This window comes from Balearica regulorum, chromosome Z (assembly GCF_011004875.1).
Source record: "Balearica regulorum gibbericeps isolate bBalReg1 chromosome Z, bBalReg1.pri, whole genome shotgun sequence".
In the NCBI taxonomy this organism is placed as follows: Eukaryota; Metazoa; Chordata; class Aves; order Gruiformes; family Gruidae; genus Balearica; species Balearica regulorum.
This window is the reverse complement of record NC_046220.1, coordinates 25,261,588-25,281,902: the sequence shown is the minus strand read 5'-3', so window position 1 is coordinate 25,281,902 and position 20,315 is coordinate 25,261,588. Positions and strand designations below refer to the sequence as shown.

At 36.4% G+C, this 20,315-nt stretch overlaps 1 protein-coding gene across 4 annotated transcripts in view; it reads left to right on the top strand.

Annotated features, from left to right (window-relative positions):
- Nucleotides 1–20,315, top strand: part of FER (FER tyrosine kinase) — a 174,366-nt gene that overhangs the window by 41,641 nt on the left and 112,410 nt on the right. For all 4 annotated transcript variants that reach the window (XR_012832932.1, XM_075739369.1, XM_075739370.1 and 1 more), the window contains 4 exons: nucleotides 1,931–2,068; nucleotides 2,931–3,050; nucleotides 10,265–10,387; nucleotides 13,568–13,757. Coding sequence is in view for 3 of the 4 variants with exons in the window: in XM_075739369.1 (XP_075595484.1) it covers nucleotides 1,931–2,068; nucleotides 2,931–3,050; nucleotides 10,265–10,387; nucleotides 13,568–13,757 (571 nt within the window). In the remaining variant the exon portion in view is untranslated. The remainder of the gene's footprint in view (nucleotides 1–1,930; nucleotides 2,069–2,930; nucleotides 3,051–10,264; nucleotides 10,388–13,567; nucleotides 13,758–20,315) is intronic.

Genomic DNA, 20,315 nt, shown 5'->3' with positions numbered 1-20,315 from the left:
GGACTTTAAGCCCTCTTTTCTGGTTTGTAACCACCATGCTGCCTCTGTCTTTCCTGAAGTAAGAATAGGAGTTCGTTAGGGAGTCTTTTCTGTGAGTCTTTTTCTGCAGTGTTATTTAAATCACTTAGCCTAAAAGAAAGGGCAGTTACTTTTTTTTGTAGGTGTTGTTCATTTAGATGCGAGGCACTCGTCTTTAACTGACTTTCTTACCTTCTCTGAAGTCTATATTCGTCTTGACTTCAGCACAGAGGAAGTGAGGGAGAGTTGTGGATTTCACACTTTACAAGCTTATGTGGTGCAGACACCATTAACTGCCTTAGGCAGTATCATAATAATTCCTTTAATTCTTGTGCAAGTATTGAAATTAAATAGACCTTTGTAGTCTCTGTACAGTCCTTTTAATCTTAATTTTGTATGTAAAATCACAGCAAAAGGGTGCATTAAATTTGTATGCTGTAATTAAAGTGATTTTTCTGAATTTTGAGATATGAAAATTCAATGAAGAGTTTTATGATGGAGAAGAACCTATTGAACCCACTCATCTTTGCTATATCTGGAGTAAAAACTTGTAAAAAAATATCTTTGTCACTACCTAGACTTTTTTTGTGCGATCCGAATGTATTGGAAGATTACTCCTTTCTAGTATCTTTGATATACGAAAAGAAGTGGTGATTTCAGATGTAGAGCTTGGTGTGGCCATCTGTGTGAAACATACTTCCTTAATATTCCTGATTTTGCAGATGAATTAGTTTGGTAAACTTGAAGAAGTACAGATTAATATTGCTAATGACTTTTTTTTTTTTTGGTAATTGACATAGATTGCCTTTCTACTTGGTATGGCATTGCTGTAGTTGACATTCACCTATGTTTTCGTCACACTCTGAACTACTTTCTGGAACATTTTCACACATGTTGTTCACAGGCAAGGCAAGATTTAATGCTTTCTCTTGTCTGTTTTCTCCTCAGAAACAGTATTGAAAAATCCAATCACATAACTTTTTTTATAGAGTAAATCTTACTTGAGATCTTATCCAGGAAAAATCTATTGATACTTTTCCTGTGCATGTTCCTTTGGGCTGGCCAAAATTCATCAGTATTTTAAGAAAGCTCACCATGCTTCAGAGCCTGAGAACCTAACAAGTTTGTTACAGATAAAAATGAAATAGGAAGTGATTATGAAGGATCACTTACGGAAAGCTAAAAGTTAAAGAGAATAGGAAGGTGTTCTGAGGATGTGTCACTGGATGCTATTAAGAGTAGTGGCACAATATTAGCTATTCCTTTACTGTTCCCTGTTCACTTGTTTTTTCCCACTCTTGGAAGCAGGTAAAGACAAGGCTGGGTGGCTTGAACTTTCTTACAGGAACTTTTTGCTTGATTTTATTTCTTCTTGTAAATATATGCTAACTTGTGATTTATGCATATTTTTGTCTGAATGATCAAATGATAAAAGAAATATATGAGAGAAGATAGTTAATCAAGAAAACCAGTTTTTAAAGGAAGTGCACATTATTTTGTGACTGAGTTTGACTTATGCCAGAATATTTTGTCAGTCAGAACATGAAGAGCTTTGTTGTAGGTTACAGCAAGTATGGTAAGTCCTTTGTGAAGAATAGCGTCATCAATGAGCTATATACACTCCTTTTACTTATAATCTCTACAGTTTTTAGTTCAGCCACTCTGTATGTAGAGGCACTGAAATCAATACAAGGAGCATGGTCTTAGATACTTCTCACTCACAGCCAGTCTGTAAAGAAAAGGCCCCAGCTGATCTGTTATTTCTTTGAGTAATATATTGTCTTATTTTTTCCCTTTTTAGCCAGTTGCAACAAGAGTTTGTAGAAACAGAAAATTGAAAGTTTGAAGCATCTTCAATTCCGTCTATGCCTTCAGTGCCATGTTATACACTAGAATTTTTTTTCCTCTCTAGAAAAGGAATCTTGGATGAGTATAGCCAGATCACCAGTCTTGTTACAGAAGAGATTGTGAATGTCCATAAAGAGATCCAGACCTCGGTTGAACAGATAGACCCTAACTCTGAGTATAATGACTTCATAGATACTCACAGGTATGCATTTTCATCTTGGTGTGCAAGTTTGTTTTTTCTCTTGAGAAAACCCTGCACTAAACTCAACACTGCTTAAGTGATCAGAGTTGAATTTGTTTCCGTTTGGTTCTTTTTACATTGTTAAGTGTAAAGCTTTAATCCTAGTTTGAAAATTGTTTCACTTGCATGTACAGAAAGCTAGCTGAAAGCCAAGTTTTTCACCTGACTGTTTCTTTAACCATCCATCTCCAGTTACCGTTATTACATGTGAAGAGCTATAACTTTGGTGCTGAAAGGAGACTATACATGACAGTCCAGGTTTAGTGTGAGCTAATTTACTGTATATTTGGATGCAGTTTGCATTCTGGGCTAAACTAAGTTTCTCTGTTTTATTTCTCTTACTGCCCAAATTCTAGTTTAAATTGAACTCTAGCTACCTCTGTGTACTCTGCAGTTATTGCAGGTTGAGCAGTGCCTGATACTACAGAGTATGCAGATAATGCAAGAAAGTTTTTTACTTTAAAAATAAACTGTATTTGCCATTTATTGAACTGTTACTGTGTATATGCAGAAATAGTCCTATGACTGTTGTCTTAGGCTCACCTAAGAGTGAACCCATTCAGATTGATACTCCTTGAAAACCTTGGTTATGCTGTGATCTTGATTCAAAGAATTATATGCCATTTTATTACCTGGTATGATTTTAAAACTATATTCTTTATTTAGAGGGAAAAGAATATATGTCCAGTTGCTGCCTTTTCTTTCGTATATAATTTTAGCTATATTCTAGTTATTAAAGTAATTCAAATGTAATTATTTGCTTTATGATCTACTCAAAGATACATGTTAACTTTGAAAGTATAACATTTATTTACTAAATTAGGTCATCAGAAGTTGTTGAACAAGAAATAGAGTTTGATACGTCTTTACTAGAAGAAAATGAAAATCTTCAAGCTAATGAGATCATGTGGAATAATCTAACAGCAGAAAGTTTACAAGTCATGTAAGTCTTTCTTTACAAACCTTTCCTCCTTTGGAAATGCTGTTATACATTAAATCTAGGTTCACTTGGATCATTGCATAGCTGTGTCATCATTTTTGAGGTCTAGTTTCTGAAAATAATATTTTCATGCTATGAACTCTTTCCCATGCTGGTTTTATTGTTCCTTTGCACCAAATACTCCCCCCCAGTCCCCCCCAAAAACTTGCCAGCACTTTACACAGATTAACAGATTAGTAGAGGTTGGAAGGGACCTCTGGAGATCATCTAGTCCAATCCCCCTGCTAGAGCAGGATCACCTAGAGCAGGTTGCACAGGATTTCATCCAGGCGGGTTTTGAATGTCTCCAGAGAAGAAGGCTCCACAACCTCTCTGGGCATCCTGTTCCAGTGCTCAGTGTTCTGAGCACTGGAACAACTTCCTGTATTCCAGTTTGTGCCTGTTGCCCCTTGTCCTGTCACTGGGCACCATTGAGAAGAGTCTAGCCCCTTCCTCTAGGCATCCACCTTTCAGATATTTCTAAGCTAAGATATTGCTAAGACCCCCTCTTCTCTTCTCCAGGCTAAACAGACTCAGCTCTCTCAGCCTTTCCTCATACGAGAGATGCTCCAGTCCCCTAATCATCCTTGTAGCCCTCCGCTGGACTCTCTCCAGTAGTTCTCTGTCTTTCTTGTACTGGGGAGCCCAGAACTGGACACAGTACTCCAGATGTGGCCTCACCAGGGCAGAGTAGAGGGGGAGGATCACCTCCCTCCACCTGCTGGCCATGCTCTTCTTGATGCACCCCAAGATACCACTGGCCTTCTTGGCCACGAGGGCAGACTGCTGGCTCATGGAGAGCTTGTTGTCCACCAGGACTCCCAGGTCCTTCTTCGCAGAGCTTCTTCCCAGCAGGTCAGCCCCTAACCCGTACTGGTGTCTGGGGTTGTTCTTCCCCAGGTGCATGACCTTACAACTTGCCCTTATTGAATTTCATATGGTTCCTCTCTGCCCAGTTCTCCAGCCTTTCCAGGTCTCAGTGAATGGCAGTGCAGCCTTCTGGTCTGTTGGCCACTCCTCCCAGTTTAGTTTTGTCAACAAATTTGCTGAGGGTACACTCCATGCCCTTGTCCAGGTCATTGATGAATATGTTGAACAAGACCGGACCCAGTACTGATCCCTGGGGCACACCACTAGCTACAGGCCTCCAACTGGACTCTGCGCTGCTTATGACAAAACCCTCTGAGCTCTGCAATTCGGCCAGTTCTCTACCCACCTCACTGTCCACTCATCTAACCCACGCTTCCTAAGCTTGCCAGTTCTTTACCAACCTCGCTGTCCACTCGTCTAACCCACGCTTCCTAAGCTTGCTAACAAGGATGTTATGAGAGATGGTGTCAAAAACCTTGCTGAAGTCTATATTCCTCTCCATGACAGTTACTTTATACAATGCCCCAAGTCCATCATGAATCCTCCTTGGGAACATACTGATTCATCTTCCCAAAAGTGTTTCCACATTTAGTACTCTAGGAAGAATATTGAAATCTTTTGATGAAACCACTGAGTACAGTTATGTAGTCAGTGATCTAAAATGCCGTGCAGAAAATTTTCATGAATGTATTTATTTCATTAGTTTTGTAAGTGTTTGCTATTGTTTTCCAAAGGAAAATCTTATTCATTATTATAACCTTTAAAATACATTAATAACTACCACAGATGTAGCTGTCGTATTGCATTTCATGGAGCTTTTAGCTATTCAGGGTGATAAACTACCTCTCTCTGTATTTTATTAATATATTGCCTATTTAAATCTTTTCATTACTTTTACCAACTTCACCTTTAATCATTTGTTACTGGGGAACAAATTTCCTGCTGAGGTTATTATGTTCTTGTTCTTATCAGCCTTAGCTTTTGATGTAAAATGGTACAATGGAGTCACTTGTGAGATTGCAACTATTAATTGTACCTTTTTTTTTATATTGATCATAGCAATTTAAAATGGAAAATTCAGAATTGTATCGGTTGATGATGTTTTTGTTGTCTCTACTGTATTTCAGTCCTTGTGTGACTTATTTGACGGGTTTTTTCCTTTAGAAAGCATAACTGATCCAAAGAAGTTATCAATGGTGTGTTGTGGGGTTTTTTAAAGTTTTTTAAAAAATTTCATCTGCTTAATTAAGCTACGATCCTTCTTTCTTGTAGGTTTTTCTGAAAATCAAAATCATAGTGAGTCCTAATAGCAGTGAGGTATTTCAAATGTAAACACACTGCAGTGTCTTCTGCAGATTTTTCTAATCCCTGTGTTTTCTCAACATGACAGAATCTCTGGATTTTATTAATTCCTTTTCAAAGTCATTGAACATCTTCTCATTTTTCTTGTGCAATCTGATTACTTTTTGAAAATGTATTCCTTGATAGATATTGAAATAACCTTTTTAATATGAAGTTTCAGCATCCTTTGTCACTCCTCCTTAGTCCTGAAGCAGCTTCATCTTTCTTATGAAAGGATCTCTTGATAATTAAAGCCCCTGCCTTCCCTTTAAACATGTTTCTGTTTATAATATATTCTATATCATTACTAAATTGAGATTATTCCTGCTTAGACTATGTAAATGTTGTACATCTAGATGTACTTCAGCATAGTAACAGGAAAAAATACACACCGAATCTTGCTTTTCAATAAAATATTACAATTTTTGAAAGATTTTGCCTTCCATAGCTCAGAAAGAGAAATAACTTCTTGTTTAGCTTGCCTTCTGTATCCCATTGTTTAGAAACAAGACATCAGCATGTCTAAGAGATGAAATGCTGCTTTTCTAGTAAATGATTCTGATAAAATGCATATTTTTGTTCATAAATGTGTGTCTGCATATTTGCCTACACATCTACATTTTCAATACAATTTCCAGTGTGTCCTGTTACAAATCTTGCATTCATCCACTTCAAATTCTTTTATAAACTTGAGAAAGAAATTTTATGGTGTGATATTATTTTTGGGACAGGAATCAAATAGCTCTTCTAAGTGTTGCTGTCTTTAAGGTCTTCACTTTCTGTTATAGATTTAGGACTCTGAGCAAAAAAGTTTGACTGTATTAGGTTAGACCAAAGATTGACCTAACCAACTTAGTTCTCTCTTACATTAGCCAACAGGGAAAAGTGTAGGCAGGAGAACAAGAGCAGGATGATCATGCAATGCTGATTCCTCAGAATGATCTCTCAGCCTCCCGTAATTTTCAGCTGAGAAATGTTTTGAGACAGAAGTAGTATTTGTTTATAATAACCTTTCAGGTAGTTTATAATAGCCTTAGAGGTGTTTTTCTCTCATGAATTTGTCCAGTCAGTTCAGTATGTACAAGTATCTGTTGTCCACAGAATTTTTGGTCAAGAAATTCCAGTGCTTAACTTCATATTTTGTGAACCCACTACTTCTTAGTTTCATTTTATGGCTCTTAAGCTCTTGTTTTGAAAGAAAATAGGAACAATGCACTCCTTTCTGCTCATGATATTGTAAACGTCTGTCATAACCCTACTGTGTGATCTCTTTTTCAGACCCATCTTGAGCTTTAGTCTATCCTTTCACAAAATTTACTCATATCCTTTATCAAGCTTGTCATCTTTATTTGAATGTTTTCAAGGTTACTGTATTGTTTTTGAGATGAATGACCAGAATTGCACGGGTAATCCATATGCATAGTTTAGAGAGGGGCATACTGACGTTTCCTGTATTCTTGTTCTGCTTTGTTTTTAACAAATCCTAGAGAATCATTTTCTGACCAGTGCAATGTATCAAGCCAGTGTTTTCATGGAATCATCTACTGTAATTCCAAGATCTCATTCCTGAGTGGTAACAGTCAACTTAGAGCCATTCACTACATAAATAAAGCTTTGAATTGTTTTTCCCCCCTCTATGTTTGCCTATTTCAATTTGCATTGAAATTAATATTCTAAATGACAGTCCAGTTATTGAGTATCATAAGATCCAGAATAATCCTTTTGTATTCTTCACGTTCAACCCCTTCCACCTACCTCAAATAACATTGTACAGTCAGCATTCTTTGTCACTTTTTAAACTGTCCTTTTATTTGGATTATTTTGAACATATTAAGCAGTGCAGATTTTTGTGAAGCTCCACTAGCTCCTGGCACTGTAAAAACTGTTTATTCTTATCCTCTTTGTCCTTTTTTTTAATTGCTTTTTAGTGCAGCTGAGACTGCTTCCTTTTAGAACTGTTTACTTCTCTGTAACTGCCTTTGCTCATATACCTTGTTAACGGCATTTTAGATATATTTTGTTATGGTCTTGCTTTAAAACCACTATAGTCAAAAAAGCCCCACAGATGTTTGCATCAGCTTGCTGTGTATGACTAGAAATATTGCATCCTTTATCCATAGATGATGACTTGTAAAAAATCATTTCTGTATTGTTTCTGCTGAAACAATAGAAATTTGACTGTTGATCTTTACTATTGGGCTCATGGCCTTGGATCTTCAAAGTACTACATTATGTTTCTGCAGAGGAGAACTACCTTCAGTATCTACCAAATATAATAAATCCAGTACACTTGGTAGATTTATTTCACAGAATTTTTATAGATTCAAAGATGTATATTGATTCAGAATCAATAATTTTTGGTTCAGTCATTTATTTTATCGAGTATGTGAGGGAAGAGTGACAGCTTTACATACATTACTCTTTAAAAGTTTTCATAATGTATTTTAAGGAGATATGATGAGAAAACTGGCTTGTTTTTACATTTTTAGGTAAATTTATATTTGTGAATAAAGTTTTGACAGAAGGAGGTAGTTAAAAGTCAGTGTTAACTCACTAAGCTTTCTAAGTAATGCGAGGTATGATGTCTCCTGATAAATGTTGATTATTGTCATTGACTAATATTGAGATACTCTGAAAAGTGTAACAGAATAAAAGGTTATGCTTCAAAGACGCATGTGTTAAAAACAAAGAGGAAGCAACCAGAATGAAGTGTTGATAGTAGGCATATGAATTAATATCCAAATTGATTTGAAAAGTTTTCTGAAATACAAATTCTGTAAGCACAAGCATTTATTTTTACTGATATTTCAGGCAGAATGGTGCTAACGACTAAAGAAGTATGAAAGGTAGCTTTCCAGGTGGCCAGAACCTAGTTTGAAGATGTCAGGTTTCTGGATTTTTTTTTTGGTCTCATTTTATGTGTTCTTATGCCATTGAAGCCTGACAATTTGGGATTGTGTGGTTGTTAAAGCTAATAAGGATTGTAGTGACTAATTGGTTAATAATAAAACTCCTTTCGTTGAACTGATTTTATCCAGGAGGCAAATAAAAGGTGACAAGAAACTTCCTTTGGCAAACCACAACCAAGATGATACAAGGCAGATGCAGAGATGCCACTTCTAGCCAATTTGAATAAAAAATAATGTTTAAAACAAAAAATACAGGTTGAATACAAGGAAACAAGTTAGTTCAGTGTGTATGTCGTGGCTTTATTTTATTTTCGTTAACAAACATCCCAAAGTATCTCAGAAGGTTTAGGGAGAACTACCTCAACTTTCTATGTCAATATGATGCTGCAATATAAAATCTGATATTTTTGAAATGATAAAATATTTTAATATGTTGTTTCTGCATGTATACATTTATACCTTCCAGTGATAAGCAATCTTATTAACTTGGTTTTAATTTCTTGAATATCGGTGCTTGATCATTAGATGTAACATCTGCTTCCTGTACATCAATTGTTAAGCCAATATAGTGTTGATTAAAATTTTGATTAGAAACCTGATCAAAAAGCAAGTATCTGCAGTTACAAAATTGGTAATTACTTTTTTTAGCAAGGTATTAAAAGAGAAAAGTTAGTTGATATTAAAATGTGTAAGAAAATCGTCATTTCTGAGAAGTTCAGCGTACACATTGTGATAGCCTAAAAACAATAAAAATGTTTATTAAAAAGGGAGCTGTGGGGATATTACTTTGAGAGAAATGTTTTAAGTATTTCCCTTATCTCAAAATAAACACATGCAGATGCTTGTTCATTTGGGAAATAAACATTTATCATTCACTATATGGCTTTTTTAATAGTAATTTAAGTCTCCAAGATAAGATTCAGGACTGTCTGAATAAAGAATATATTTAATCAACATTGTATAAAACATAACAGGAGGAGAGAGAGCTAATTCAACGTTTAGAATCAAATATACAGTTTGGTATATATGGACATGGAACATGGTTCCTAGATATCTAGAGTCCATGTAAATTACTCTCAGTTGACCTTCCGTGTCATTCCCCAATCTGGAATGGTTTGGGGCAATAGAACTGTGCAGTGGTAAGTACTATATGTATTTTACCTTTGTTTCACTCTTTACTTCAATAACTGTTTTACTGAAATTGGGCTTGAAAATACAGGGGAAGTAGGGTAAGATAGTTAAAGATGGATAGATGAATGCTGAGAAGGAAATAGGGTGTACATATTTATTTATTCATTTATTTTTAAAAAAATTGTTCTCCTGGCTTAACAATTGCTTGAAGTCAACATATGTATTTTGATATGCATTTTAGAAGTCAACATTATGTGGCCCATTTATCTGCATTATTCAGAGTGCAAATGTTACTGTACATTTGTGACTTCTTAGTTATTGGAATGTTTGCCAGCATAATTGCGGTGTCAGTAATGGTTTTAATGTGCAATAACCCCTTCTCTGTTAGTATTGAGTGTTCTTTTACAAGTTTTACTTTTCCTTTGAATTAAACATTACCAAAGATTATGTGGCTTTAAAAAAAAGTTAATTGTAGAGAAAAATATACAGATTACTCATAACAAAAAGTGTCAATTTATATTTTTGTTATTTCTAGAGATGAATAGAGCTCGACTACTGATTCTGTGTATTTATTTAACATATACTTAATCTTTCATAAAGCATCTCGTAAATTAGAAGTATATTAGGAAGGCATTAATTCACAGAACTCAACACACATTCTGGGAAAAAAAATTTCGAGATAGGAGAGCCTGCAGGCAGCAGATCATTGTGTACCCTTGTATGTATACAGTGGCTAGTATGGGATCTGTAATACTGCGGGTTAACATAATATTAAGGTGTATCCAGAAAAAAGGGTCATCAAGCACTGAGTAAGATAATTTCAAGAGTAATGCTCCTTTTCATCTTCAGGAAAAAAAAATATAGTGTTTCCAGATATATACAGTTTGTATATTCAAAACATGGATTTCTGAAATCTATGTCTTACAGGTTAAAAACAGTAATAGAAGAACTAATTCAGACACAGCAAACCCTTTCGAGCAAAGAGGAACTTGTGTTGGAACTGGAGAAAAAAATAGAAGAGTCTTCTAAGACTTGTGAAAAGAAATCTGAGTAAGTCAAAATGAAATTTCAAAATACAATAATTTGAGGGAAAAGTGTCTTGTGGTGGGTTGACCCTGGCTGGGGGCCAGGTGCCCACCACAGCTGCTCTATCACTGCCCTCCTTCATTAGGCAGGGGAGAAAAAGTATAACGAAAAGCTATGGGTCGAGGTAAGGACAGGGAGAGATCACTCACTAATTATCGTCATGAGCAAAACAGACTGAACTTAGAGAGGAAATTCATCTAATTTATTGCTAAGCAAAACAGAGTAGAGGAATGAGAAATAAAACTAAATTTTAAAACACCTCCCCCCCCACCCCTCCCATCTTCCCGGGCTCAACTTCACTCCCAGCTTCAACCTCCGCCCCCTTCAGCAGTACAGGGGGACAGGGAATGGGGTTATGGTCAGTTCATCACACGTTGTTTCTGCTGCTGCTTCATTCTCAGGGGGAGGACTCCTCTCATCATTCCCCTGCTCCAGCATGGAGTCCCTCTCACAGGAGACAGTCCTTCACGAACTTCTCCAACGTGAGTCTCTCCCACAGGCTGCAGTCCTTCACGAACTGCTCCAGCGTGGGTCTCTCCCACGGGGTGCAGACCTTCAGGAGCAAACTGCTCCAGCGTGGGTCCCCCACAGAGTCACAAGTCCTGCCAGCAAACCTGCTCTGGCATGGGCTCCTCTTTCCACAGGTCCTGCCAGGAGCTTGCTCCAGCACGGGCTTCCCATGGGCCACAGCCTCCTTCAGATGCCTCCACCTGCTCTGATGTGGGGTCCTCCACGGGCTGCAGGTGGAATCTCTACACCCCCTCATCCTTCCTCCATGGGCTGCAGGGGGACAGCCTGCTTCACCATGGTCTTCACCACGGGCTGCAAGGGGATCTCTGCTCCGGCGCCTGGAGCACCTCCTCCCCCTCCTTCTGCACTGACCTTGGTGGCTGCAGAGTTTCTTACATCTTCTCACTCCTCTCTTTGGCTGCAAAAGCTCTCTCTCTCACTGTTTTTTTCCCTTCTTAAATATGTTATCACAGAGGCGCTGATGGGCTTGGCCTTGGCCAGCAGCAGGTCCGTCTTGTAGCTGGCTGGCATTGGCTCTGTCAGACACAGGGGAAGCTTCTGGCAGCTTCTCACAGAAGCCATCTCTTTAGCCCCCCCCGCTCCCAAAAGCTTGCCACGCAAACCCAACACATGTCTATAAAGCAATTCCTAAGACATAAATAAGAAATAATCTCTATTAATCTTGTTCTGCTTTTGTGGGAAGTGATTATTGTGAAAAACAACTGTAAGTTAGTTTCCCATCTCTAAAATAACCCTTACCCACTGGAAATCCTAATTCATTGCAGAACTGAGCAGGTCCATTAGTTTAATATAATTGTCATAGTGTTGGGATGGCTCAAGAAGTGGACATTTGGTTAGTATGATAAACTTCAGCTTGATGGAAGAAAAGGAGTCAGTTCAGATTGCCTCTCTGTTTGACAGAGTTCATTGTGTAGATATAATTTTTGACAGATTTTCCAGAATCCTGTGCAAGAAGTAATCTTTCTTATGCAATTATATGTTTGGAACTTGTCAGATTAAGTTCATTCTTCATTGCATTTTCTTGACAAAACTGAATGTAGATCTGATACCCTGTGGTACTGCATAGTATATAATGAAGGCAAGGGATTAATGAGTATTTTACAGACCCATAAATAAAACATTATTATAAAGAATCATTCACAAGATCTTTAGGTTTTCTACCTCTGGTTAGAAAAAATACTCACATCACAGTCTAAACTGAAGTTAATACAATAGGTAAAGAAGCCGTCTGTCTGTAGTGATGTTTTTCTGATTCTTGTTGCAGTCAGTCATAACCTTAGTAACGTGTATTAGTTTACATTACCGGTGAATTGGAATGCAAGTCCTCAAGGTAATCCTGTTTTCATTCACTGAAGAAGTCTTGAAGCTGTTTGAAGGCATCTTATAGCTCGATACATTGGGTAGTATTTCTTTCATACCCAAAACTTTATGTGTGTTTACGATATCAATGTTTTGTTTAGATACTTTCCCGTTCTTTCATTGATCTTCACATGTACTCGCAGTATATTTTCAAATTTTTTGGTTCTTGCCTTACGTTCTTTGCTGCATGTTACTTAAAGGATAAACTTTGTACGGTATTTCAACTAGATGAGTTTGGGGTTTTTTCTTTTCTTGTTTGCACCCCCTCCCCGCACCCCGTGTTGTTTTGTTATCAGTTATCTATCTCTGAAAATAGTTCAGACCATCCATGTGTTTCTTGCTGTGGGTAGGGACTGATCCTGTCGCAGGAGGTGATTTCAGTCCAGACTGCATCAGTACCTGTAGGTCTTGTTAAAAGTCATGAAATCTGGCTTAGATTTCTAGTTGTAAGATAAAAGTTTTCCTGAAATCACTTCAGTTCTAATTTGTCATTGATCATGCCTTCCTCTAGCAGACCTCGTTTTCACCCTTTAGCTACAGTGCAGAGTGGTCAGGATTGTTTTGCATATACTTGTGGTCCCTAGAAGATCTTGTCCAACTTGCATGTTCTTAACTGCTGTCATAGCATATGGCACAGCATCAGTGCTGCAAGACAAGACAAAAGGTAAAGGTGGTTGAGCAATAAATGAAATCTTACTTCTTGAGCCAGAGGTTATGATGTTGGTGCAATACAAGGCTATGGTCAGGAAAGAAAGTGAGGGGGTCCACTTCAGTTGCAAGAGCTGTAGACCCTATGTTATTGTTGAGCCTTACCCAAGATGCTGAGCTTCGCCCTTCTGGATGTAAGGTGAGTTTAATAGTGCAAATTATTATTACAACAACTGTGTGGATTGCACCAGATTTCTCATCACTGAAAATCATAATCTAAAAATTTATTTCTTCTCTAAAGGATAGGGAACCCCAGTGTTTGTAAATTCAATTAAAAGTGGAGGAAAATAGTAGCTTCATCTATAGGTATTACAGCATGATTTTTGTGATAGATTGAGAAAAGAAATGGTGAAGTAGGTGTTTGCATTGTCTTGTAGCTTTGAAAATTTTCTAGAATTGCTTCATGTGTTTATGCCTTTGAGCAAATAATTCTGTTGAGGACTTTTCATGCTTTATTTTTTGCCTTTTGTTTTTTTTATCTTTTATGAAACAAGGTATGTATTTTAAATCATGTATTTTTAAATTCTTTGTTATTTTTCTCTGCAGTATTGTACTCTTGCTGAGCCAAAAGCAAGCGCTGGAAGAACTTAAGCAAACAGTTCAGCAGTTAAGGTGCTCTGAGGCAAAATTTGCAGCCCAGAAAGAACTACTGGAACAAAAGGTTCAAGAAAATGATGGAAAAGAGCCACCACCTGTAGTGAATTATGAAGAAGATGCTAGATCAGTAACTTCTATGGTAAGTTTTACATCTGTTTTGCTGAATTGTGCAGCCTTGCTATTGTACTTTAGTCCTGGGATCAGTCTCAAGATACTCGCAGGGATGACTGAAGTGAATAAACTTCACTTTGCATTTGTGGAGACTTGTTTAGAAAAACAGTTCAGTTGTGTGATTCTTTTGAAGTTAAAAGAACTTGTAACACCCTCTGTATGTCTGCGGACCTGGTTTGGTCTTCTGTACACTTGATACTTAGATTCTTAGATTGTTTTATATTCAAAAGTGTAAGTCCTTACATAGATTTAGCAAACATGACTGAGTATCTATTGGTGTTTTCATTGGCTGTGTTGAAGAAATACATTCACGGTTGTAGATAGAAAACTAACACTAAAAGCTGTTGGAATCACTGCATGCACTGTGTAATTGAGAAATGCATTTCATGTCCTGTAACTGAGAAATGAATTTCATGTACTGTAATTACTTTTTTCTTTAAACAGAAGCAAACACTTGTTTCTTTGCACCTTATTTTTAATTGTTTGCATGCTCTTAATAATCAAAAGGAAACTTTGGTGCTATTGATGAGACCCCATATATTTCAAATGAGTACTTTGCTAATATTTTGTGTGACTTCCTTTTCTTAATTGTATGCAGCTATGTGTAGAGATAGTAGGCCACATAAAAAAGCAAACAAACAGTACCTGTTTACTAAAGGGACAAGCAGTAGTGTTTACTTTTATGGATTAGGTTTGACATATATGAGATGCATGTGACTTGTTTTCTTTAGAGGTTTAGCCTGCCATTTCTTTTGGCCCATAGAGCGGTAGCTTAGTGAAATGATAATGAAATGGTTATATCTCAGAAAAATGCTTTTGTTTTTCTATTTGTGGTTTGGTTTTTTTTCCATTCCCATTCTACAGTTATAGTTAATTGTCAGTATGGTCTTGCTTCCACTACTACTGTTTAATATTTACAAGGCACTGGCACGTGTTTGCCATTTTCACTGGCACAAAACATTATTTTACAAAGCTTGTATGCTTGTCATGATCTAGGAGGAATTGATAAAGCACAAAAAGATGAAGGAGAAAGGAAGAATCATGATAATGATTGTGAAAGATTAGGAGGCTTAGAATCTTTTTGTCATAGGCTATCTTGTTAGTTATTTCATGTAATACCCTGTAGTAGTGCTAGTGAATATTGTCTGTAAGGTTTAGTTGAGTTGTTGAGTCTAATCAAGAGAATGGTATTCTTCCACCTCAGTTCGAGATTACTAAAGTCTGTCTTCTGGTGTCCAAATCTCTGTTTCAATAGGTAGAAGAAAATAATCCTTGCATATATGTACAATACACAGTGAAGAATTCTGACCTCTTTTAATTTTTTTTGAATGAAAGTTATCTATGATAATTTATCTTTCTTTTACTGGAAGAGGTATGTGCTGATATTTCTAGAATGGTGCAAGAAATACATTTTTGCATATATTAAACGTCCTGAGGTTACGGAAAAAGTCGCTGTTGTGACTTCAGAGAATTTAATCTCTTAATTTGTATGCACCATGAAAAATATGGAATATGACTTAACTGCTGGGTGATTTCCCTTGAGTGATTTATTTAAGACAGGCAAATACCACTTAAGTTTTGTTTAACTGTTGATACCCTGTGCTAGTAAAATCAACTAAAAAGTGGTAGATAAAACTGCAGTCTAATTTAAACTTTTTTCAAACTGGTGTACCTTGAGAGGGCAGTCTGGACTGTATCTCAAGATGAAAAAATAGTACACTGATGGGCTGTTTGTATAAATAAGCACCCTGGTGATTTTTCTAATGGGATTTTTTTTTAGTAAAACTCCTTAAATCATACAGGTGCTAAATGATCAGAAGTGAAATGTTCTTGCTGCTGATTGCTCATCCTGGTGTCATTCAGGAGGATCATTGTTTCTTCAGCTATAAATCTGTTTCGGTTTCTCCTCTTTATCTAAAAGCAGTTCATCTAAATGTTGTCCGATACTACATTTCAAAGTGGTTATTTATTCCTTGTCAGAAATTCATTGTAAACACTTCTTTTTACAAATTCTTTTCCTAAGAATGACAAAATCATAATTGACTTGTGTCAATTTTTGATCATTCCTGAATATTGCATTTAAAAAATTTGGCATCGTATGTGGAAAAAATAAAACATATTGTCTTTATCCCTTTCTACTGAGATAACCATGCAAGACAGAGATAATTTTAATGGTGAAGGTGCTATGAGTTTAAAATAATGTCTTTGAGCCCTTAGAGTTATGCAGTTATGATACTATGCACTATGTAATTGGGAGAATCATAGCTAACTTTTTCTTCTACATTCGTATTAAAGCAAGGAGATAGATACTAAGAAAAAGCTGGTTATTCCTTGTAAACAGGTTGGGTTTTTTTCAAAATGTTATATTTTTTCCAAATTGTTATATATTATGCCATTTTAGAAAAAATAACCAGTAACTTGAAGCTTGAACTCATTTTTAAATGTTTAGATGTTCAGTCAATGCATGTATGGACTGTCATTTGTCCTAAGATACATATGCTGTTCTTGCTATTAATATGATCAACAGAGCACGGCAGTAGTCCACCATTATTAAAACAAAGAAAACAACAATAACAAAACTTTTATATATCTAATGATCTGATTAGAAATAAAAGATCAGGAATATTTGGAATATTGCAGTGCCAGTTAACTATTTACTTAGATGATTAAGTACAATGATGGTAGTTCGCGTTTCATATTAAGACTTTAAAATTACAGCATCAGTATTGACTTGGAAATTGTTACAGAATAGGAAATCTTCAGGGAGTGCTTAAGCCTGGCGATACATTTAGTTAATATAAAATAGTAATTAATTTTGTTTGGCAATAATACAATGAAATCTGTATGCCACTTTAATGTATCTTCTCCTTTTTCCTTACATGGTAAAACCAAATATTATAAAGGTGCAAACTTATTAGTTTTAAGAATACATATTTAAAACTCACTGGTTTTCTCACTGTAGAAATGTTTCCTGTAGATTTATTTTGCATATTGCAGCATTATACTGGAACTACTGTTAAAGCTGAGACTTGGTGTGCAGACTCTGCAATACTTGAAAGACTTGTCAGCAGGTGGAGCTCAGTGCCAGAAGATTAGTTATGACTGAATAATCAAAATTTTTCATCACTACATATGTTTAAAAAAACACATATGAGACACAGAAATGTGGAGAAAAATTGTGTGTTCTCATCTATCTAACATCTAAAAAATCTGAAATACTGGTTTTTCTTTGTTTTGCTTTGATTTTTTTGAGGTTTTTTTACAAATAATAAAATACAACTGTAATGTAGAAAGACCCTAATGCATAGTCTTCAACAGCATGTAAGCCAACTAAGAGAGCTGTGCAGCTATACTGCCCATGGAGCAACAGTACAAAGTCACTGTTCTTTCTCCATATGCTCCTGCTGCACTTCCAGTACAGCTTGGTTGTCAGGATGGAAGGCTCCAGAGTGCAGATGAGTCAGGAAGGAGACTGTAGTGTCTCTGATAACATGAACTCATGAAAGGTACACAGGGCAGAAAGAAGCTGAACCATCACGGTATCATGATACAGCCAGTGGGATATAGCTTACTCCAGGAGAGTGCTCAGCTTAAAACTGTACACAGTGGGGCAACAGAAAATAGGTACTAGAGAGTTTACATTTTTGAAATCCGGTTTTCTCTGTTGTAGCAGAATAATCCCAAAGGAAAAAAACATAAAAGTTCACTGCATATCTAATTGGCTTAACTATTTATCGTTCCTTTTTAAAAGCTTCAGAGATTCTATTCTTAGTGAGTGCTTTACAAGTAAGATCAGCCAGCTTTTGATGAAGATTGTGGCAAATAAAAAAAGTTCTCAGGGGTTATGGAAGAAAAAATATTAAATGCATGAAACTGTGCCAAAGTGCTAGTTGCATTATTTGTAAATTATTCTAAAAGTACCTTTTTAGTTACATAATGTGAATGCTTTGTATTTCCATCCCTGCTTTCTAGAATCTGTGACTCAGTGCTCCTTCTAACAGTGTGATCAACAAACTAATAGTCTTAGAGTCATGCTCTGCAAGTTTGGGTTTGAGGCAAATGTTTCAGAATTTTCAATAAATAACTGACAAATTTAATAAATTTGTGTGTTTAAAATTTTTTAAAGTCAGTTGCATAGATGTGAAAGAGCGTTTACAGGATTTGGTTATGTGATTAAAGATACTTCATTAAATGCATTTTATATCATGTATCATAAGGCCCTGAAACAGAATCCGCTGAGAGATGTACCCACACTCTAGTGGGTCTCCTTTTCCCATACTGTCTCAGGTTATATAGGATCTTTATTTTCAGAGAGATGCAGGGAAACTGTTAGGTTCTGTGACAGCCATTGCAGCAGTAGCAGAAAGCTTGATGTTAGAGATAAAATTATTTTTTTCTTAATGACTCAGAAGAATTGAGGTATTCCTGTGCTTTATAATGCATTGCCAAATAGTTCCCTTGTTTATCTGTCCATGTAAGTAATTATCTACTAATTTGTGACTCTTGACATTTCTATAAAACTAAGATTATATGAGGGCATGTATTAGGAAGTGGTAGATTTGAAGTTTCTTATCAATAGAAACAGGGCCAACTGTGCAGTGTTGGTATCCTTATCCTTGCTCTTATTTTTGTCTCAGCAGAGGAAATGCTGCCAGTGCAGTCATGTTGTAGAAATTGTGCCTATTAATTCATAAAAGACTTGGAAATAAACAGTTGTATTTATTGGATGCCTGAACAGCTGAAGTTCAACTAAGTGATCTTTGCTTTGGGCCACTTTCCAAGCTTGCTGGGTGAGACCTGTGTTTCTGGCTTCCAGCCAGAACTTAACATGGAGCAAAAATGCTCCAAATGTCAGATGCTTATAGGAAGTGTGGAGGATAAACTTTGTTCCTCTTGCTCTCAGAGTGAGTACGATCTAGCTTCTGTTTCTTCCCTGTGTAAATCCTACTTGCCTGACGGACACATGTCAGAGAAAGAACAATCCAAAAGGAAATACTAAGTAATAGACAAATAAACTCAGTCATACTTTGTCCCACATGGGTATTACTGAATTTACAAGATCCAGAATTTACAAGGTCCAGAATTTACAAGATGGGAAGTCAATAGAGTTGTAAAGCCTATTTCCAGTGAACATGCTGAGAAACTTCTGAAGTACAAGATTAAACTGGCAGTGATCTTTTCATAGAGTAAGGCTCAGAAATTATATATTTATTAAGGTTAGCATATGACCTATCAAAAAGTGTTATCAATAACCTCGTCTTTGGGAAAGGCAGAATTAGAAATGTGAGTGCACTTTGGGAGGTGCTGAGGGAGGTCGCTCATTCAGAGTAAACAAAACTCAGAATATTTTAAGTGCAGAATTACTTTACCCTGTCTGTATAAAGGAGAGTATAAGTACTTGAGATAAGTACATATACTTCTTTTGAACTGCCAAAAATATTTCAAGAGCTTTCAATTTTCCTTGAGGAGGAAGGCTTCATCATAGTAGTGTTGCAGCATTGCATACCTACTGAGGATTTGTTATTTCAGTCAAAATCTTCTGTGTGAACTAGGAAAGTTTCACTCAGAAGTTTTCCTTTGAACAGAAATAGTATACTGCTATCCAGTGTATGTTTCAGTATGTTGGAATGTTTCCCTCTGTGCTAGGAGGAAAGTAGTAATTTTCTGCCAAAATTATCACCATGGGCTTCTTGCATCTTTTTCATAGCAATGGGACTGAATTAGTGTGATTATTAACTTCTCATAGCCTCTAGACAGCACACAGGAAATAACGTGTTAGAATTTGGCTGCTTTAAATCATCGCTCTCCTTTTCTTTTTTTCTAAGTGGCTGACTAAAAATACTCTTGTTCTTAAATGCAATTATGCTTCTAAAAGTCTTCAAATCTACTATAAAATATTTCTTGGAATTAGAATTTATGGTTTTAATCTAGTGCCACTGGTAGTTTATTGCCAGACTTGAAGTGTATGATTTTATGGTTTGCTTTGTGGCTTCTGCTCTTTTCTGCCAAGTGGGGAAGCTCTTGCCTGCTACAGACTGAATGGCAATCTAATCCATTTTTCAGAGCGCTACCCGTAAGATACAGACTAGATAATTTTTTGTTTTCTTGGGATCCAGGTGCCTGAACATCAACATTAATGCCAGTTTTAGATTACTTAAGGTCTCCTGCCTGACATCAAGCGGTGACTCATGTCTGCCAGTCCCATGTAGATGTCTAGGATAACCTAAGCCATAAAGAATACTAGATACTAATATGCAACCAGGTTAAGCCCAATTTCCAACAGACACTTTGAAGTTCTTGGCTCAAAAAAGTCTTTAATATTAGGGAAAGTGAAAGTCCCATGTGAGATGTGATAGTCACTGTAATCTGGTCAAAAATTCCAAGATTAGTTATTTCAGCTTCTTTTGAGAGAGGTAAAGAAACAGGCCACAGGAAACTTATCTTTATTTGGCTGTTGTATTAAGGTAGTATGAGAAAGGCAATGATAATTTCATTAAGATAATAGTAGATATCCAGGAGTTTCTGA